Source organism: Cibotium barometz, chromosome 18 (assembly GCF_041138505.1).
Source record: "Cibotium barometz isolate CiBa-2024 chromosome 18, ASM4113850v1, whole genome shotgun sequence".
Classification (NCBI taxonomy): domain Eukaryota; kingdom Viridiplantae; phylum Streptophyta; class Polypodiopsida; order Cyatheales; family Cibotiaceae; genus Cibotium; species Cibotium barometz.
In genome coordinates, this window is record NC_141063.1 from 40,687,386 (window position 1) to 40,710,147 (window position 22,762).

A 22,762-nucleotide genomic window follows, 5' to 3' on the forward strand; every position below is an offset into this window, starting at 1 on the left:
GTGTTTTGAGTACTTTTGCAAGTACTTTGAGCACTTTCAAATATATTTATGAATACTTTTGCAATTACTTTGAGCACTTTTGTGTAAGAACTTTGAATACTGCAAGCTTTTCGAGTACTTTTTCAAGAACTTTGAAAAAGTTTTTGAAGGCACTTTGATAACTTTTGTAACTTTTGAAGGCACTTTAAAAACTTTTGCAAGTGATTTAAGTACTTTAGAAAGTTCTTAAAAATCTTTTACAAGTACTTTGAGTACTTCCAGTTTTTTTACAAGTAATTTGAGTATTTTTGCAAAAACTTTGAATACTTTGGCAAGTACTTTGAATATTTTTGCAAGTACTTTGAATATTTTTGGAAGTACTTTGAGTACTTCTACAACTTTGAATATTTTTGCAAGTACTTTAAATACTTCGGCAAGTACTTTGAGTACTTCTACAAGTACTTTGAGTTTCTTTGCAAGTACTTTGAGTACCACTACTAGCCTTTCAGAAGTTTTGCAAGTACTTTGAGTACTTCCCCAAGTACTTTGAGTACTTCAACAAGTACTTTGAGTACTTTCCCAAGTACCTTAAGTACTTCTACAAGTACTTTGAGTACTTCTATAAGTACTTTTAATACTTCTATAAGTATTTTGAGTACTTAAGCAAGTACTTTGGTTTTTTTTTAAAATACTGAGTACCCCTGCGAGTACTTTGAGTACTTCTGCAAGTACTCTAAGTGCTTTTGCAAGAACTTTGAGTACTTCTGCAAGTACTTTGGGTTTTTGCAAATACTTTGAGAATATTTGCAAGTACTTTATGTGCCTTGGGATTTAATATATCAGTACTTCAATGTTATATTGACTCTGTAAGTACTTTAAGCACTACCACAAGTACTTTGAATACTTTTGCAAGTACCTTAGGTACTTTTACAAAAGCTTTGAGTACTTCTTACAAGTTCTGAGAGTGTTTGTTATGCTGGAAATACTTTTTTGTTTTCAAGTAGTTCTTATGTTTTGTAAGGATTCATAACATTTATTATTTAGAGAAGGCACAAGACACTCCTGGTCGAGGAGAAAGAAGCTTCACATCATTGCCAATTTGTCGATGATTTGGTACAGGAGTTGAAGTGAGGTGAGACATTCACCATACTCCCTCCTACCCCTCATAAGAAGTGCACATCACCATCCATTGTACCTTTCTTGGGTGACTGTATTGGGTGCAGTTTAGGGTTGGTAGTTGCAGAGGTTGTCAAGATGTACATGCTTTCATGCAGACACAAGTACCACCCGATGTGCTTCGCAATGATGAGTGGCAGGGGCTTGCATTGTGTAAAACCTAGGTGCACAGTAGAAATTCCTAATACAGCTATCTGGACATACTCGCATTGTGGCCAAGGAAGGAGGTAAAATTCCTTGCATGTATTACTTGTATTATTAGTGTTAATAATCTGTGTACAATAGGCCGATTTAGGGTTGACTCTTTGCTTTTGGTTACAGGTCCACCTGAAAGGGAAAGAACAAAGTATCACTAGTCTGAGGAGAACCCCTAATGATATCAAGTTTGAGCTAGTCGTGTATATGGACAATAGTCTTGGGGGTGCTGATCAAGATGTAGTTGCCCTAGATGTCTCTGATGCGGGGGTTAATGTTGAGCTAGCTACTAGCACTATGTCCAAGAGTGTGGACATAGAGAAGTATGTAGAGACAACCAAGGAGGATATAAAAATAGAGGCACAGAGAATACCAGACATGGAGGATGCCTCAAAAGACGGTATGGCAGTAGTGTCTGCGATGTCTGATGATGATACCCTAGACACGTTGGCTGCAAAACTCAACAAAAAACAAGGTATGCTAATTATTCAACCTATTAGATTGTTAATTTATTTTTTAGTAACATGTATGGCACCATCTTAATTTCTTTTTGCATGTTGTTAGTAGGTGGGTAACTTGCACCGTTTACCCAATATCAATAATACATGTTCAAACACTGTCTGTACTCCCAAAATGCACTATTGCACTACAGTAAACCAGATTTCGACCAAAGATAGTTCTCCACCAGAACTTCTCAAAATTGCCAAAAATACCTTGCAGTGTGACCGAATGGAGATCTAAATGCACCCAAAATGTGATTTTTGTTGTCAAACTTCAATACAAAGTACTATGTACCACACAGGCACCTACAAGCTTGCAAAGACAGCTGCTCAATTGGAGATGTGTAGCTCCCAGAGCTATCGAGGGGGTGTTGTACCTAAACAAGAAGGGGAAGAGATGATGATGCTCTTACCTATGTACTCCTTCTTCCTTGCTTGTTCTTACCTCTTTCTTGCCTCCTTAGCTCTCACACAAATCATAGCTTTGATACCATAAAGAGAATGTGGGGGAGAGGGAGAGTTTTGTCTCATCAATAGATTGATCTATGGGCTAAAATTTGCCCTCTCAGCCACACCATTTTGCTTATGTGTGTACGGAACTATGCATTGATGTTTTATGTCTCTTTCAACTATACTCCCCCCCTCAATCTATATGAAGGGTTCCAACTTTACATACCAACACATTTTCAGCCCCACCATAGAAACAAAATGTCTAAAGCATCTTAAAACCTCTAGCTTTTCTTTCAACCAATACATCAAGGTGTGCCTAGAGTAGTCATTAATAAAAGTCACAAAGCAGAGTATCCCTGAATTGATGGTGTCCTCATTGGACCACGCATATCACTATGTAATAACTATAATTTTAGGATAGCCCTTAGTGAGGATCTGCTAGTATTAGATTGGCATGCGTGCATCAAAGTATGCTATTGATATAGAGTTGTGCACATCCCCTTGTTTATATGCATGAAAGTTATCCTTTTCAGAATCATGATCAACACAATGTCCTAATCCACTCTCTATCACATGAGTTTGTGGAACGATCACCCAGGCATGCCATGAATGTCAACTCATGCTGAGCTTGACATCTCAGCACTGCCTCTTATGCTCAACTCTATCTCCAAGACTCTAAGCATAGTGCAGAATCTACGAAGCTTCTCTTCTCCCAAGGCCTTGGGAGAAGAGAAGCTTCTCCCAAGACTCTAAGCATAGTGCAGAATCTACGAAGCTTCTCTTCTCCCAAGGCCTTGGTGAAAATGTTGGCTACCTGCTCCTCTGTGCTGACATACACGAGATCAACATCTCTTGCCACAAGACCTTCTAAAGATGAAGTGATAATGGACCTCTATGTGTTTGGTCTATACATGAAACACTGGGTTCTTGGCCAACCGTATGCTACTAACATTGTCATAATAGATAATAACCTACTAACATTGTCATAATAGATAATAACCTACTTATCCACATGCAGCCCCAAATCTCCAAGTAGCTTATGTAACCAAGCTACCTCACATGTTGCCATCGTAGCACCTCTGTACTTGGCCTCTATACTTGACAAGGTAATTGTTAGCGGTGGGGCTGCTTCTTGCTGCTCCATGTAACAGCACCACTCCCAAAGGAAAACATAAACCTGCACTAGTAGATCATCTCTCCAAGATGCTACCAGCCCAATCTGTATCAGTGTGTATCCATACACCTGAAACTGTTTACTAGCCTCTTCTATGGCTCTCCAACCCAACTATGCTGCATAGTTCATGTCTGGCCTACCGATCTTCATCATGTAGATCAAGCTACCCCACCATCTTCATGTACATAGTGGCATTCTCCAAAATCTAACCTGCATTTGCACTCAACTTGCTATTCTGACCCAATGGTATAGAAATGGGCTTACAGCCAACCATACCATATTTGGACACCATGTCCAATGCATATTGTCTTTGTGTGACAGCTATATGCCCTTGCGTCCTAATGATCTCAATGCCAAGAAAGTATCTCAGCTCACCTAAACCCTTCATGTCAAACTTCTTCTTGAGGAGACCCTTTACATTCTCAATTCCTCTTCATTGTCACCCCCAACAATCAAGTCATCCCACATAGATTATGATGACTACAATCCCCTTATTATCACTCTTTTCTCAGATAGAGTGAATGCTCAATATTTGCTATATGAAAGCCAATAGTGATATGATACTATGCAATCTTATCATGCCATGCTCTTGGTGCCTGCTTCAAGCCATATAAGGCTTTACGTAGCCTACACACATAATATGGGTGACTCAAATCCTCATAAGCAGGTGGCTGGTCCAAATATACTTCTTCTTGCAACTCACCATGCAAGAACACATTCTTTCGATGCAACCATTGTAATAACAGCCAACCATTGTAATAACAACTCTCACGATTGCCATCTTGGTAATGGGGCTAAATGTCTTCTCATAATCAATGTCGTAGGTCTGAGCATAACTTTTAGCAACCAATCACTAATTCTTCCATTTGTGTTGTGCTTCACTTTGTAGACCTACCTACATCCAATAGCCTTTTTTATCCTTAGGCAAAGGTACCAATTCCCATGTCTTATTTGCATCCAATGCAGCGATTTCTTCATCCATGGCTTTCTCCCAATTTACATGCACAACAGCATTCTCAAAACATGTGGGTTCAACCTCCTGCACAACCTTTGTAGTGCGTACTTATCGCTTCTCTATGAAAGGCGCACCACGGGTTTAAGGAGTTTAGGTTACTTCCTTTGGATGAGTGTTTACACTAGCCTAGGTGGGCTAGAGAACCTGAGAACCCAAATAAGGGCAATAAGAAAAACTAAACATAGATTTCTTAAGATAATAAGAATATGCAATAGAAAACAAGAATAATGCAACAAGTTTTTTGAGATTCCCTTTCTATTTCATTTTTGAAAAAAACAAGAATTAAACTATTCACAAACATTCAAAATGCATTGTGGCTATTCCCCGGCAACGACGCCATTTATGGTAACTCCTTTGCCATGGGAAGGGCATAGTAAATTGCTCTTGTCATGGGGCTTTGCCTCACCACCCTTAAGAGCACGTGGAAGCTCAATTGAGAAACCAATATGCTATGGTATAACACACAAAGCATAGTTGGGGTGTGTCACTCACCTCGTGAACACTCGTGGCTTGCCGATCCTCATAGGTAGCATCGCGGAAGAAGCACTTGAGAGCTCCACCTTATCTCCTTTGTTTCTAGGATTTATACCATAAAATTGTGTGTCGGTCAATTTCTAGAATTCTTATTTTGGTTAATTTCTACATTTTCTAATTTTTGTTCATTTTTCATTTTTGCACAGAAAAAAGCAAAAATTTGGGCTTGAAATTGAATGAATTTCGTACCTGGAAATTGGTTTTCAACCATAGGCTTTATGTCAATTTTGACTCCTTACATTGAGAAATTGGGATAAAAACAACGATTTAACCTTAGGATATACACGTTAGTTTTTTTTCCAAAGGTAGATTAAAATGTAAGCCCATTCGACTCCTTGTCTAGAGTGCAACCAAAAAAACATGTAGCATTCCTCTCTCTCTCTCTCTCTCTCTCTCTCTCTCTCTCTCTCTTGTTGTTTAGTGTCAGAAAAAATTCAACATAGGTCATAGGTAGAACCACATTAGCTTCCTTTGCAAAGCTTCTCTAAATTTTTTTTGCCAAGGCTGCTAGCCTATCAATCTAATTAATTAAATCAAAAACGTTTTGGCCCCCATATAATTATAATTATATAAGTATAGATACGAATAGAATTTTGTACACTATCTGTGCAGCGGTATCCTGTTGTGTTTTGGGTTTAGCAGAAGGTATGGAAGAGGAGCTGCTGTGATCGATGAGGGGCTTGGGGCCGCCTCGCTTCCTGCTGCAGCCGTTGGCCATGGCGGCCGCCTTCTCACCGTGCCTGCCGCCCGCCATATCCATAGCCCCGGAGCTCCACGCGAGCCATCCAAACCGTAGTCTCTCCAACCCCTTCCTTGCCTTCGATCGGTCGCGCATTTCTTTCCCATCCGCTAAGGGTCTCTTCTCTTGTTTCTCCGTCGCCGCGGCAGCAGTAACAGCAACGACAAAAAAACCTGAATCTCGACCTGTGCGCCCTGCCAGAGCCTCGCAGCAGGCTCCCAATAAGACCAAGAAACGAGCGTCCTCTGCAAGGTCCGCCCCAATCTGCCCTGGATGTGGCGTCATTATGCAGGAGAAAAATCCTAACGCTCCTGGATTTTTCATCACGCCTCGCCGTTTAACCGAAGGCGCTGAACAAGAGCAGAGCTTGGAAGAGGCCGAGGGCGCACTGGACGAAGACTTAGAGGAAGATGAAGCTGAAGGCTCTGAAGAAGAACCAGAGGACTCGAAGAGTAAGGGAGGATGGACCTGGGTGAAGTTAGATGCGAATGACAGAACCCTAGCGGACCTAGACGGAAAGCTAGCTGGGTTAGACGAAACCATGATAGAGAAGGAGTTTGAGAATGAGGAGGAGTGGAGGAAGAGCTTAGATGGATTTGGACCTGCAGGAGCTGAGTATGGCAGCAGCAATGGTGGGGGCTGGAACCAAGTTGGAGGCCATATCTTGAAGTTTGGCAAAATGAAGAAGGAGAAGAACAAAGAGAAAGGGAAAGATGAGCCTGAGAAGCTTCTGGTCTGCGCCCGCTGCCATGAGCTCAGACATTATGGCAAGGTAAAGGATCAGACCAAGGAGAATTTGCTGCCTGATTTTGACTTTGAGCGCACGGTCGGGGCTCGCCTGGCAAGAACCCATGCAACCAGGACTGTCGTTGTGATGGTTGTCGACTCTGCGGACTTCGATGGCTCCTTCCCGCGGAGAGCAGCCGCACTCCTTACTGATCTCGAAGAAAAAGAAGGTGTTTCTTGGAAAGAGAACAAGTCAGGGAATGTGCCTCGCCTAATCCTTGTAGCTAACAAAATTGATCTCCTACCTAAACAAATCTCCCCTATCAGACTTGACCATTGGATCAGAAGAAGGGCCAAAGATGGTGGAGCACCTCGCCTGAGTGGCTTGTTCCTCGTCAGTTGTATCAAAAGCTGGGGCATCAAAGCTGTCTTAGAATGCATCAAAGACATGGCAGGTCCTAGAGGAGAGGTTTGGGTAGTGGGTGCACAAAATGCAGGCAAATCCTCTCTTATAAATGCACTAGCTAAAGCTGAAGAGGGTGCAACACTCACTCAGTTGACAGAGGCCCCCCTCCCTGGCACTACCCTTGGGTTGGTAAGGTTGGGGGGTATCCTGCCAGCCAAAGCTAAGATGTTTGATACACCCGGTCTCTTACACCCACACCAAATAACTGTCAGGCTAAACAGGGAAGAGCAAAAGCTGGTGCAAGTCCGCAAGGAGCTCAAACCTCGCACATACAGAGTGAAGGTAAGTGTGTTCTTTTATAGTTACTGCACTTTGAAAAGTAGATTATTTTGTAGATGTGGTGCTGTTACTTGCGATCATGTACATTTGGAAGAAGATAGATAGGTTAGGGCCAGTAGGTTGAAGAATGGGTTTAACTTGTTTGATAGGCTCTTTTGATGTGACCATGTGGTTTTAAAATGGTGAAAGGTTCATTGATGCAGAGTCATTTCTTTTCACAATGTCAATGCCTTCACATGTGACCCCACAGTTGTAGCACAATGCTAGACTGACTGAACCATGATGAAGAACTCTTCACAAGTACACAAAAACAAAGATCTTCTATATAGTCTTCAATTGTCCATTCACAGGCGTTTTGGTTGCCTATTCACAATGCCTTCACACGTGACCCCACACTCAGGCACGAGGATGATGAAGAGCTCTTCACAAGCACACAAACAGAGATCGCCCATCTTATAAAGTAGTCTTCAAATGTCCACTCACAGGCACCTCAAAGACATGTGAACACTCACAGGCACCTCAGTTACCTATTCACAAATGTTGCCCATCTGCAGGCGTTTCAGTTGGGTCTAAGCTCCAAAATGGGCGCCCTTATCAACAATTAACTTGAACTCGTTCCACTTGGGTACAATTCACACATGATGGATCATGTCCCGTGTGTCTGTTGGTGGCATTCAAATGAGAGGAGGTCATTGTCATTACTGGTGACATTGGGTGAGTTGTGGTTTTCATAGTGACAGATAAGTTTGAAATCTTATTTGGAGATGCTAATACCTTCCCACTTGATGAATAATAGGCTGGCCCCATAAGATCTTAATAATTCACTTAATAAAAAACTAAGGCAATGCAGAAATGATATGTAAACATAAATCTATGTGCTGCTTATGTGTGCTTCGTGCAGAACATAGCCTTGGGGGTATTTCTTTATTCCAAAAATTGTTACAATGCTTGTGGAGAGAGTGGTGGCTTGCCCTCTCATTTGTGTAGTACACACACAAACAATGCAGAATACTAGGACTTGGCTTTCAGTAAAGAGGGTAGTCCTTGCCCTTATCCTAGCATAAGTGAGTGGCTATCGTGCACAACCTCTAGCCCAAAGTAGGCCTTCAGTGTCTCCAGACCACACAACACTTTGTCTTCGACATTACCCAATCAATTAAGTGATTGTATGTCTCATTCACCGTACAACACCGATTGTTTCTGCAGTGGATGTCTGTATAGCAACAAGTAACGTTGTAGATAAGGTTGTGTTACATGCATGCATTAATTATGCCTTAATTAATGCTGATTAGCAAGTCAATTAATGCTAATCAAAGAGAATCGATTAGCTGCAAGAGAATCGACGTAATGTATGTTGGAAATTCGGAGCTTCATGTGTGTGTATGTACACTCTCTTATAGAGAGTTAAGTATATGTGTGTGTCTGCATGTGAATCACCTCTTCGAGTGGATAAGCATGCATTAAATAAGGTCAAATGGTTTGGTATTGGGAAAGGCCTTTATATACATGGGCTCGTACTTCATTTCAAATCAATTTAATCCATACTCATTGAGTCATGTAATGCTCTTCTCTCTCTAGTATATTGGCTCTCTCCTCTCCCTTTCAATCTCTCTCCACACACACACATCATGAAATTCTTCAAACCACCATAGCCTTGGTCCTGCCTATCCCTATGACCATTAATTGGTATCAGAGCTTGAGCGCAAGCATCAACTCCTCTGGCCTAAGGTCCCCTTTTTGATTTTGATTTTGATTTTCACCACTTGCTGCCTGACGATTTTACAAAGTCACCTGTTGCTACTGAAGTGCTGCCACCATCTGTCAGAGTAAACGTTGCCTGCTGCCAACGTCGGCTTCCAGCTCCAGCCGAATGTCCAATGAAGGAGCGGCAGCACCAGACCAGAGGAGACAGGCACAATTGGTGTATTGCCACTCTCCTCGTGAAATGCTTGGAGATGCAGCCTGGATGCAACACCTGCTGTTGCTCCTGTGAGCTGCCAGCCATAGCGATCTGCTGGTTGCTCGTCACCATCTTCTACTGCACGACGACGTCCCCAGCCCTGGCCTGCCTCGACAACCTGCCAACGCACGCCTCTACAGTCCTCGATTGTTCTCTAGTTGCCCAATATAGGCGGTACCCAATAAAGTCGGCTGTGCACCATGCTTTCCATAGTGCTTTGCCTCATGACTCAGCGTTCACATAGTTGTCTGTCTACATCATTGCAGAGCCACGTCATCGTCAGCAAGCTCGTCAACAGATCTCCAGGGCGGTTTATTAATCTCGCCTGACAGCCTTCTATAGCCTCTTAACCATGCTGAGAAGCTGCGCTGAGCCATGACCTGCGAGTTACCAGGCACCATTCTTGCACAGGATTGACGTCGTCTCGATTCTCCACCTGGCGCCTCTGTCATGACGTGGTTGCCGTCCATCTACAAAGTGCCACGTTACTTGTTGAAGCCTTAATCGGAGAAGTTCAGGTTTTGTCTTTGAAAACCTTGTGGCTAAGGTTATTTGGAAGTCTTCTTAAGAGTTGTTCACATGGGGAACAAAAGGTAGGTGTTTTTGGGCTTCATGAATCTTTATTGTGCTTCTTCGAATGCTTCCACGACATGAGCACAAGCTTCTACAATAATTATTTCATCATTGTCATTATATGAGCACGAGTCCCAAGACATTGTACCATGGAAACGTCGCCGAAAACGATCATGCCGCTTCAACACTTCATCGGGAAGTTTTTGAAACTTCCAAAATATCTATTTCACATTTTATGTGTGTGAGAGTCAAGGGTTCTCTGCCCGGGTAGTCCCCCAAAATATGCATAAATAATGTGTGGGGTACTTTGCCATGAGGTTATAAATTGCTCTTTCTTATAAGGTGAATGTTCCTAGATTCATCTAGGTATATATATATAATGTGTGGGATACTTTGCCCGGATTAAAGTCCAAAATGAGATGTAATAATCAATGCGTGTGTGTCAATCTTTCTTTGTGTATGCTTGGAGTTGATGGTTTATTGTCTTGTGGATGACTACCATGAGGTGTAACTCGCGGCGGTGCCCGGGGGACTAGGGCCTTTGACACACTTGTCGATACCATCAAAGCATATTAAAACATTTAAACATGGCCATAGCCTTAACACATATCCATCATCACTTTGCATACAACATAAAGCTGGACAAAACATCCACAAATGCTGAAAATGGAGCTTGCACGTGTGACACCGCATAGAGGCCGGAATGGGCGGACCCCCCCTCCCTCTTGGAGTATTTTATTACCCAAGGAGAATAATATCATGTACAAGCTTTGAGGGCCTTACTCTCCCCACGGGAGATGCCGGATTATTCATATACAAATGCCATAACACAGCCCAACACGAGGCAACCAAGCCAGAACATAGGCTGCAGAAATGCCGAGCCAACAATATAATCCATATATCTCCGTGTGGGTACTGATTCTTTCCCAAAAACCACGGGTCTTCATGCAATAGAGCTGGTACAACAAGTACAACTCTCCATTCAGTCGGTACTGTAGGTACAATGGTTGGTACAGTCGGTATGGTGGTTGGTACAGCCGGTACGGTGGTTGGTACAGTAGGTACAGCAAGTACAAATGCTGGTACAACATGTACAGTGACTAGTACAGTAGGTACAGTGGTTGGTACAGCAAGTATAAAAGTTGATACAAGCGGTACAATGGGTGGTATAGCAAGTACAACAAGTACAAGGATTGGTACAGCCAGTACAATGGCTGGTACAGCATGTACAAAGGTTGGTACAACAAGTACAATGGCTAGAAATCTAATAAATGATTAAATACCCTTGCCTTCAGTATTTCTTCGCGATGGAAGCCTCCAAAACAGTCCCCAACAGCTGGTATTCTTCATGGGCAGCCTTCAAGAGAGAGAGAAAGAGAGTAGCCATCATTAGGGCAGCCTGTAACGGTGGTAGAGTGTCATGTGCATCAGCAATGCCATGGACATTTCTAGGGCTAAATCCAAAAGGGGCAAGCAGATAAAGATTATGAACCAGTAGAACCAGAAGGTAGGAGCTTCAGGTGACTCATCTGAGGTGGACATGGAGCAAAGCATGATCAGATGGCTGTCAGCTGCAGGGCAGTGGATGCTGGCTGCCAGAGGAGCTGTCGGTTTACGTCAGCAGAGGGGTGGGCAGCATGCGCATCAAAGACAAGGACCAGCAGCAGTCGGGCAGGGCAAAAAGGGGATTGTTTGGACATGGAACTGGCCGACCAGCAGTCGGCCAGCATAAAGTGTCAAAAATCCCATATAAAAAGGGCTCCTTGCTCCTTGTTTTAGTCATTCTCTCCCACTAGGGGATTGGATCATTAGAGGTCCCATAGGGGACAGATTTTAGGGTTAACAACCTTTTTAAGAAGGCAGCCCATGGCTGTAAAGATATGTACCTTTTTGTATCATAGTATATACTGAATTTCCAGCACTTCTTACTCTCTCTCTACTCTCTCTCTACTTGCGTTTTTGCATCAGAAGGTTTCCAAGAGTGTTTAGGGCTGAAAGAAGACTACCCAGAGCTTCCGCATGTTACATAGAGGCTAGTGTGCAGCAAGAGAGCCTCCATTAATGAAGAGAGAGGGCTCCAATTTATAGATTTGGGCCTCCCCCTCCCATGAGCTGAAATGACAAGAGAAGGCTACAACGACAAGTGGAGAGCCACACAATAGCTGAAGTGACAAGTGTGAGGCCACTTGTCTCACTTTGATGCATTTTCTAACAAGTGTCAGGTCACTTGTCTCACTTTGGTCCACTTTCTTGCCACATGTCCCAATCTAAAAGATGGGTCCTTCCATAATCTTTACCTCTAAAAATATCCCAACTAGTAGACATTCTGTCATAGGCACTTTGCCAACTCTTGGTATCTCCTCAATTCCAAACAGAATTTCCATCGGAGTCGGGCCAAAAATAGGAGTGTGGTCCTTTGTATTCTAGGATAATCTCCCATTCCCAAAGCTTGTACTTTCCAAATATTTAGACATCTTGGAGTCCACCAGACTCCTTTCATACTCGGAAATGTCCAGGCTGGTGATATGAGGTTATAAATTGCTCTTTCTTATAAGGTGAATTTGGACATGTTCTTGGATTCATCTAGGTATATATGGGGTACTCTACCCAGATTAAAGTCCAAAATGAGATGTAATAATGATTGCGCTTTGAATCCCTTCATCTAAGCATAGGGGGGTTCTTGTATTGAGAACCATCATGGTTTTTAGACTACTCTTGCTACCAAGGATCTCTTGGCCTAACATTTGACAAGCAACCTTCAACCAAGAATTTGTATCAATTCTATGGATATTAGATCTTTGATGTATCCATAGTAGTTAGGGGATTGTTTGAAACGGGTTCCCTAAAAGTTTCAAACGCGTTTCGTAAAATTAGTCCAAAGTTTCCTGCATATAGTTTTTTGCATGTATAAAATTTCAAATTGATACTGTATAAAATATGTAAAAATAATACTAAATGCATAGAATACATGGAAACATCAATTTGAAGCCTACAGTCTTTTAATCACAAATAACAAAAACCATATAATCATCCATCACAAGGTCACCGGCGAAACGTTTCACTATCGAAACGAAACGATGCTGAAACGATTTATTTTGGAACAAAACGTTTCAACACCAGGTAGGTGGACAATGAAACGTTGGACCGCAACGATCATATACATAAAATGTGAAGGTGCTTGCCAATGGTTATAAGATGATATTAGCATATTTATCATCAGTAAACAAAGAAAACATATAAAAGAGAAGAGAAAAGAACAAATAGGATGAAAGAAGGAAAGAGAAAGAATTATAAAAGCTAAAAAGTACACAAAATCACAACCTTTTTTTCCACATGAAACAATGGTTTCAATGTGCACATGAAACGTTTCAACACTGAAACGTGAAACGAGTTTCATGGTGACCATGATCCATCATCTGTAATATGCGGAAGCTTCGGAGAAGGATCGGTACTTCAAAACTCAGAAATCAACACTCTTTTCGCGACGGAAATTAACGCACAAACTGGAAGCAGATGTGCAGAAAAATAGAGAGAAGGGGGAGATGGAGAGGACACAATATTGGGTCCCAATTACCCTCTGGAGGGCCCCCACCACGGATGGTGTATTTGCTTTATTAGAATGATGTAAATCTGAAAACAAATACAGAAAACTTGACCTTTTCTTGGATGGAAGTGGCTTATGAGCAGAAAGTTTGGAATACCTGGCTCACACTTAATGGTCACCGAGGTGTTTGACACATTCCGATCGATCTGGAACGTGTGCTTGTCCCACTTGACATCAGGAAGAAACTTGTGAAACCACTGGATACCCAAAATTATGTCTCCTACAAGAGGGGCAACCATAAAGTCACGCACAAACTCTATGCCCTGAATCACTAACTTAGCACCTAGAGCTTCATACTTGATGCTCGTTGTCATACCTGTGCTAAAACCCTCAACCTGTTTGTCCACTGGAGTCAGCTCGAAACGGGCATGCCTAGCGGCTTGTTCCGTGACCACATCCTCCGTGCTGCCGCTGTCAAACAAGACAACGACTCTCTGGCCACCTATGTAGCCAAAGGACTTGAGCAATTTGTTGCGCTCATACTCCTGGTCATGGACGCCCTTCTGCTTATCTTCGAGCTCCCGGCTAATAATTGCTCCAACTGAAGCAGCGGGGGTTGAAGAACTAGGGGTAGCCGCTGGGGTCTGTGGGGGAGCTGTGCTCACCACGGAAGCTGTGGAGGTGGCGGCGGCCTTTGGAGGCTTCTTCGGACAATCCCGAGAAGTATGTCCTTTTGTGTGACAAAAGAAACATCTACCCTCCTCCTTGTACTGAGAAAGCTCCTCAGCACTCAACTTAGGCTCCAAGGCTCCGTCCTGGGGAAGACCCCGTCTGGTTCTGGCTTTTGCTCCCCGAGGTGTTAGCCTTGGGAGAAGCCGGCTGGGAAGTCTTGGGCTTGCCACCATTGTGTTTCCTCGTCTTCGAGTCGCTCAAGGTAGTGGGGCGGTAGAAACCGCTGCTTAAGGTCGCGGACGAACTCGTCCCACACATAAGCTGCCATATCTGCTCTGGTGTGGGCATGAGCCCACTGAGTCCACCAAGGAATGGCCTCACCTTCCAAGTACCAACTAGCTAAGATCACTTTGTCAGTATCTGTTTTCCGAACTATGGCAAAGTAAGCTTCAAATTGATGTAACCATGAATAAAGAGTTGTGGGATCGAGTTTACCATTATACTTACTGAAATTCATTTTCTCGGGAAAATGATTCGAGGGCGCCGCCGGTGACAATCTGGCGTCCAAAGCTCTGAGGTAACGCTCGTGTTCCACGCGTCGCATGGCGTCGTCTTCTCGTTGTCGGATCTCCAATGCACGCATCTGCATCTCAAGCAAGGAGCTTGGCTGCAGCTGTGACCCAGCGAGAGGTTCCCTGTGACGAGGATCTGGTATCTGGGATACGGAAGGAGAGGGAGGAGGAGATGGAAAACGTGACGCTGGAGAGCGAGAACGCTCCTCCAGAGCCAAGATCCGCGCCTTCTGCTCATCCAACTTGGCTGTTTGGTCTGCGATTGCTCGCATCATCTGCCAGAACATGTCTGTGACACTCAAGCCGGGTGCCCTAGCTGGGCTGCCTGGTGCACTCTGGTCCCATGGTTCTGGTTCTCTCTCGTCGCCGAAACTCGCCGTAGCGGGAAAATGCAATTCCTTTCCGGAACGCAATCTGACCATCCACTATCTGTGTGGGAGACTTCCAGAGGCTTCCGGAGGCTAAAAACCAACTGTCCTTCGAGGGACAGGAGTCACCCCGAAAGGGGTAGTCCACCAGTGTCTAAAAACCAACCACACGAGCGAAAATTTTCTGGTTTTCTTTGCTGAATCTTTGTCCTTGAAGTAGGCTCTGATACCACTGTAATATGCGGAAGCTTCGGAGAAGGATCGGTACTTCAAAACTCAGAAATCAGCACTCTTTTCGCAACGGAAATTAACGCACAAACTGGAAGCAGATGTGCAGAAAAATAGATAGAGAAGGGGGAGATGGAGAGGACACAGTATTGGGTCCCAATTACCCTCTGTAGGGCCCCCACCACGGATGGTGTATTTGCTTTATTAGAATGATGTAAATCTGAAAACAAATACAAAAAACTTGACCTTTTCTTGGCTGGAAAATCCTGCCCTTGACCTTCAGAAGTCCACCCCTTTGCTTGGCAATCTCCTTGGCTTGACTGGCCCTTGATTGGCTTGAGCACTTGGTGAAAACTGAGATGAATGATGGGATTATGGCCTCCACTATTTATACTCCTCCTCAGGAGCAGTCGGCCAGCTGAAAAACAGGCTATGTCCCACGACTGGTGGAAATTCAGCAATAAATGCTGAATTAAATCTCAAAAAATACTGTCTTTTTTTCCTAACAGGCTGAAAGTGATGCGCCTGCTTCTAATTGGCTGGACACCACTTTTGTCCACAATCCCAAGGCTGGGCAGCTTGTATGGGCTGCCCCATACATGCCCTACAGCCATATAAAGGCTGTAATCCCCTGGAGATTCCTGATCTGTGCCCTAGGGCTGTCCTACAGCCCCTCCATGGCTGGTGGGTTCAGCCTGGGCCTTCCTGGCCCTCATGGGGGTGGTTCTACACCATTCCCATGCCCACACTCAGATCCGGGGTAGCCCTATGGGCTGGCCCCTTGTCCTAAACATAATCTACTCAGTGATCTGGCATCCGGTACCATACCAGATACACAGAACCACTGACATCATTCTAGAGGGAGACTCACAGCGCGGACTGGCACTGTTTCATGTGCAGGACAGTGCACACCTGACCTTGGACTCATGTGCAGGACAATGCACACCTGACCTCGGACGATTGAGATGGATCCCTGGCTGACTCGTCCCGAACTGGGCTCACATGGGACCAGTTCACCATCCCAGGTCCTGCACCTTCTGTACAGAAATGTCTACGTGGCATCCAAGTGCGGGATGCACGTGACATCCCCTTCTGCTTAACTTGACGGAAGCTGCATAGCCTCCAAATAATAGTCTTCGAAAAATTCTTTGTCGAGCCATACCGTTTCATGAGTTCCTCGGTCCTGAAACTTCGTGAGGAACTGTCGTAGTCTTCGGCCTGAGCCATGCTTGAAACGGTGCAGAAGGATCTGTTCTGGAACCATTACTTCTGCTTCATCAACAATGTCTGGTTCCGCTTCGTCTTTGACCTCTGAAGCAGGTGGACCTGCATATGGCTTTAACCAATTGACATGAAATACATCGTGCATAGTCCAACTCGGAGGTAGCTTTAACTGCATAGACAGCTCATTAATCTTTTTCCGGATGGGAAATGGTCCGAAGCTCCTGAAAGACAACTTTGGGCATCGCTTGCCCACCTGCTTCAATCTTTGCTTCATAATCCGAAGATACACCCAATCCCCTTCCGAAAACTTCATGTCCCTTCGGTCTTTATTGGCCTGTCGAGTGTAGGCCTCTTGCGCTTTAGCCAATCTGTCTTTAACGGACTCGAGGATCTCCTGGTAAGACTCCGTCACTCTGTTCGCCTCCGGTACTGAAGACGAAGTCCTGGTTAACAACGACTGGAAAGGCCTTCCAAACGCTGCCTCATATGGAGTCCTGCCAATAGCTGAAGAAAAAGAGTCATTCAAAACAGCTTGAACTAAAGGCAAAAACGATTCCCACTTACCTTGCTGATCGTGGACATAACACTTCAGCACATCAAAGGCCAACTGGTTGTATATCTCTGTCTGGCCATCTGTCTGTGGGTGGAATGCACTGGAAAAATTCAACTTAGTACCAAAATTATCAAACAATGCTCTCCAAAAATGACTGGTAAACTTGGCATCTCGGTGGTTTTAGGAATTCCGCCAATCGGGTACCAATGTCGAATAAATAACTGGGCAATATCCTCGGCGGTCACATTGGCCCTACAAGGAATAAGCATAACAAATTTGCTAAACCTATCAACAATAGTTAAGCACTGCGTATTACGCTTACTCGGACTGGGAGGCAGATTTGTGACAAAGTCCATCGAAATGTCTTGGAAAGGATCCTCAGGAATTGGCAAAGGCTGTAATAACCCTATCTTCTTTTCACGAGGAGCTTTCACCTTTTGATAAATGTCACAACGTTGTACATATGTAAACACATCACGCCTCATCTTTGGCCAATAGTATTGCCGTTTCAATTTCTCTAGAGTCGAATTCATGCCCTTATGACCACCTGCAATGGCGTCATGGGCATCATGGAGAAGAGCTGCCCGGAATGATTTCATGACACATAGTCGGCCTTTGTAGAAAAGCCAACCATCGCGTATCAGAAAATGGCATGGTCCTGTGGCATCCAATGCCTGTTCCCACTGAGTACCGAATTCCTCGGAATCTGCGTACGTGTGCTTCATGTCTTCTAGTCCTGTACCAACAAGGTCAAGTCTAGTGGTCTGAATTGCAGATACTTGTTCCTTCCTGCTCAAAGCATCGGCCACTGGATTGGCCTTTCCTGGAAGGTACTCAATCATACCACCGAACTGCTGGAATATCTGACTCCAGCGGTGTTGTCGATCACTCCACTGTGCACTTGGCATCGTCTGAATCCAGCGCAATGCCTGATGGTCAGTGCGAACCTCGAAGTCACGGCCATACAGGAAATGTTTCCAATGTTTCAAGGCCTGTATAACTGCTAGGAGTTCATGATCATAGACTGAGTAGTTCTTTTCGGCGGGCAGTAACTTACGAGACATGTAAGCTACTGGATGACCATTCTGTTGCAATACACCTCCAATTGCGATGTTACTCGCATCGGTGATCACTTGAAATGGTTCGTCCCACGAGGCAAGGGCTAAACAAGGCGCTTCTGACAAAGCCACCTTGAGGTTCTGGAATGCCTCCAACGCTCGTGGAGTCATTCGAATCTTTTGCCTTCTTGTTTTCACTCCCTTTAGCAGATTGGTGAGGTCTGTCGAGAGGTCGGAAAACTTGTCAATGTGGGTGGAATATGCCTGGCATATACCCACAAATGATCTAATGTCATAAGCTGTCTGTGGTACTTCCGAGTTAACAATCTCGGCCACTTTAGCCGGATCCAGTCGAATGCCTTCAGCACTAATTATATATCCCAAGTAATGTACCTGGAACAGATAAAATTCTGACTTCTTTTCATTGACGTAGAGCTCGTTGCTTTCCAGCAACTTAAGGACTTTCTCCACATCAATGTCATGCTGCTCAACTATAGCTGAAAATATGAGTACGTCGTCCAAAAATATGAACACACTCTCTCCAATCAACTCCCGGAAAACACGCATCATCATGCGGTTAAATGTAGCTGGGGCGTTCGTCAAACCAAATGGCATGACCACAAATTCATAGTGGGCCCGTTCTGTACGGAAGGTTGTTTTGGGGATGTCCCCCTCTACAATCCGTACCTGGTGGTACCCACTCTTTAAATCCAATTTAGAGAACACACTTTTCAGTTTTCTTGCTTGTGCTTTTACTGCCCTTAAACCCAAATGAGACTCCAGTGAGTAACGCATTGGCCGTCATGGCATTCTCTATCATCTGCGACATATTTGTTACTTTATGCAATGGTCACGCACTTCCTTGGGCAACCCACAACAATACTTCTCAACCTGCTCAAACAATGGCACTGTACGATAAGAAGTAACTGGGAGTAAAGCTTCCCAAAACTTCTTATTATAATCCTCAAGATTCTCACACTTCGATGCATCCAACTTGTGCCATGCTGTCATTACATCCACCTCAAATGTAGATGTGAGCCACACGGAAGAGAACACCTGTTTAAAATGTACCCAAGTAGATGGTGCTATGCCCTGCAAAAGAAGAGTGGACCACCACTGCAATGCATTGCCCTTGAGAAAAGTTGCGGCTTTTCTCACTTTCGAGGATTCCGTGTAATTTTCACGAGAAAAAGCAGCATCAAATTGTTGTAAAAAGGTAAGTGCCTTGAGCTTGTCTTTGGTTCCACTGAATGTGTCAAATTTCAATGCAGCTCCCCCTTCCTTATAATCCTTTGCCTTACCCATAGGCGTTAGATTATCGTAAGGAAGTGGCCTCACAAGATTGCTATCCCCTGCATTCATGCCCATCATAGGGTCAATAGCATACGAGTACAGGTTTTAGTTCTTTTATGCTTATGTATGGTTTTCAACCTAGATCACCTGTTACAGTGGGATTTTCAGGACTTCAGCATGATGCAGTACGTAATTTTCTGCGAGATATGCAAGAAATGTTACAAGTTGCGAAGGAATCTATTAGAAGTGCTCAAGACAGAGACATATTTTATTCTAATAGACATCGTTCACCCAGAGAGTTCTCTGAAGAAACGATGGTGTATTTGCGAGTTCCCAAAGATTCTGAGACTTTACGGACAGGTCGATCTCCGAAATTATCCCTTAGATACTGTGGACCATTTTGTATTGCACGATGGATTGGTTCAAACGCATATGAACTAGATTTGCTTTCTCATGTGAAAGTTCATCTCGTATTTCATGTCAGTAGACTTGAGGAAGTACTGGCTGGAACAGACCAGTTAGTTACTCCTCAAGAAATCATAGATATCGAGGACATGACATTTGTTTTACACGAACCGGAAAAGATCCTTGGATTTCGTGAAAGACAATTGCGTAATACACTATTCACGGAATACAAGATAAAGTGGAAGGATCGTGTTGAGGACGACGCTACATGGGAGACATTGACTACCCTTTAGAGGGATTACCCTGGGTTCTTAGTGAGCTCAGGAGTGAGCTCTTAGAGGAAGGGAAGTATGTCATGTGCACAGTGTGTATCTACCGTGTGCATGTAACGTGTGCTACACGCACACAAGACTAATTTCGAGGCTTGGGGAAGCTTGGAGCTAGGCAGGCTGATTAGTGAGCTGGGCTAGGGATAGACTAACGGGCGGGCACCCAAGTATGGACGGGCGGGCGTCCAAGTGTGGATGCCCGGTGATCGGCCAAGAGCCTATAAAAGGGTGGCCAAGGTTAGTCAATAGTTCATAGAGTCTCACGTGTCTTTGTCTATGGTCAGGAGCCTGGATCTAGTGCAGACGTGCACTTGCTTTATGCAGCCAAGGCTGGCTGCAGTCTCGGGGCCCGCGAGGGTAGCTTCGTGGCGGTATGGGACGCCATGAGGTAGAGATTAGTCGGTACATCCAACTAGTTAGCTCAGCTCGTGGCTCGGTGGGGACAGCCAAGACTTGTGGGTTTTGCCCACGACTGTCAAGGTTGGGAGGTGAGTCGGGCCTGCACCCCCTTCACGTTGCTTGGTTTGTTTGCAGGTTTTGAGTCTTGTACCACGAGCGTTCTACGAGGTGATCCTTTGGGGTTTTGACAGAAGCTGGCATCGAAGGGTGGATCTCAGCATTGGAGCAAGGAAGAGTCCTCATCATCAGCATTCAACCTATCCCTCTCATCCCGAGAAGGATCTTCATCTAGGACAGCATCATAGATCTATTTAGATCTCATTGTAACCCATCCATCTAATATAGCTGCATTGCATTGCATTGACACTAATTGTCTATCTCTTAAACATCATTAAGTGAAGTTTAGTTAGCCTAAGGTTGTGATTACTACGGTCAATCCCTCACATGTCACATCTCTCTCATGTCACATCTCTCTAACTCTGTCTCCCTATTGTTACAGCTCACACAGCCATAGCCATGAAGCTCTTCAAGCCTCCATAGCTTAGGACATTAAACACTAACGAACTATGATGTAGCCATTGGGAGTCCTTCGAGGTGTAGTTTCCATTGCGCACCCCCCCCCTCTCATCCCTCCCCTGCTCCTGGGCATGCGCAAGGGGTATCCTGCAGTCATTTTCAAAGCTGGCGATGTCTGTGACATCTTGGAAAGTTCCAAGGTTGGCTGGATTTTCAGGCCTTTCATAGAACATCTTGTTTTAGTTTTCATTGAGGTGGATCTTGTGTCATAAATAAATTGTAGGGTCAAAATATCTGCATTTTTCAAGAAAATTTAGCAATAAAATTGTACTTAGTGATTTCCGGTTGACTCTCCGGTTGACTCTTAGTTCCTCTGGCTTTTTGTGCCTGCTAGGCTGGTGATACTATTCATGTAGGTGGACTTGTAAGATTGGATGTGAAGGATATCTCCTCTAGCAGCATGTACATTACTGTATGGGGATCAACTTTCTTGACTTGCCATTTTGCAAAGACACAGAAAGCAGAAGAAACTTTTGAGAAGCATGTGGGCGTTAGGTTGCAGGTGAGTTGCTCTTCCTTGCACTTTTCTTTTCATTTTTACTTAAAGCTGTTTTTTATTGAGGTAACTTGATTTTGTGGTCAATGTGCAGCCCCCTTTAACCAAGGAAAGACTGGAAGAGTTGGGACCCTGGGTTCAGATTCCCATAACCATAACGGGAGATACATGGGAGAAGAGCTCTGTTGACATTGCGGTTGCAGGATTAGGGTGGTTTGGGCTAGGGATCAAGGGTACTGCTGATTTGGATGTGTGGACATATGAAGGAGTGGGAATCACCACACGCAGTGCTCTCGTCCAAGACATGGCGCACTATTTTGAGAAGGCTGGTTTCACAGTTGTGAAAGGTGGTACATCTAAGGCAAAAGGCAATGTGAACTCTGAAAGAACGTCTAACCTGAAGCAAGTCACATGATGCCAAGGCAACCTTCAGATTTGAAAGGTGTGACGACCTGAAGTTTTCTGTATAGATGTTTGATTACGAAATTGGATACCTGTGCTTCTGTCCTTTTACTGTTGACCTTCCCATAACCCTCCAGTTGTGGGGGTACCAACCAGTGGTAGAGACATGGGGGTTTTGACAGCAATCCAGAACTGGAGACGAAGCTTCCAAAATTATTTTGGAGCTTAGCCACAGATTTGCAGGGAAGAGTTTGCTACAAGTTATGCTTCAAGGTATGAGTTTCGCACTCTATGTATACTTGCCCTTCTAGAAATTGCATGGTGCTCAAGAGCTAAGGTGGATTCTTAGGGAGCTTGCAACATCTTCAGACCTTTTAGTCAGTGTGACTGCAGGAGTATATGGTAGACAGATTTAATGTCTAGCCTTTGTAAAGGCATGTCTAAACTCTCTCTCTCTCTCTCTCTCTCTACCACAGATTTATATTAAGACCAGCATGGTTTTTATGTTCTCTTTAGTTACATAGGTCTTCTTTGGCTGATGTTGATGCTTTTTTTTTTCCTTGTGTCAGCATGGAGAAATACTTGGTTTTTAAATGTTTTTTTCCATAATATATTTTATTTGGCATCATAAAAGTCCTTTTGATTCAGTATATATGTTGTTTCATGTTCGTTTTTGTTGCTCAAGTTAACCACCCATGTTTGAGCTACAAGAAAGTCAAATTAAACTGCTTATAACCTGGTAGTTGGGTTGTGTGTGTACAACTTGTCCGAGCTGCTAGCAGACTTTGAAACCAAGCATGGTCAAGAAACATATTTCAGGATGTAAAAAATAAAGTTGCAATAACATTGTTTTTGCAATGGAAATGCAGTGAGCATA

The 22,762-nt window shown here is 44.0% G+C and overlaps 1 protein-coding gene across 1 annotated transcript; it reads left to right on the top strand.

Moving 5' to 3' along the window:
* Positions 1 to 5,609: 5,609 nt before the first annotated feature.
* Positions 5,610 to 22,518, top strand: LOC147629341 (GTP-binding protein BRASSINAZOLE INSENSITIVE PALE GREEN 2, chloroplastic-like). Its single transcript, XM_086812574.1, has 3 exons — positions 5,610 to 7,236; positions 21,322 to 21,489; positions 21,578 to 22,518. Exons 1-3 carry the CDS (start codon positions 5,695 to 5,697, stop codon positions 21,896 to 21,898), a joined length of 2,031 nt encoding a protein of 676 aa, XP_086668700.1. The 5' UTR covers positions 5,610 to 5,694; the 3' UTR covers positions 21,899 to 22,518.
* The last annotated feature ends 244 nt before the right edge of the window (positions 22,519 to 22,762 follow it).

Coding starts and splice junctions, on each gene's coding strand:
- LOC147629341 (XM_086812574.1), top strand. CDS start 5,695: ATGAGGGGCTTGGGGCCGCCTCGCTTCCTGCTGCAGCCGTTGGCCATG. Junction 7,237..21,321: donor CTCGCACATACAGAGTGAAG/GTAAGTGTGTTC, acceptor TGTGCCTGCTAG/GCTGGTGATACTATTCATGT. Junction 21,490..21,577: donor ATGTGGGCGTTAGGTTGCAG/GTGAGTTGCTCT, acceptor GTCAATGTGCAG/CCCCCTTTAACCAAGGAAAG.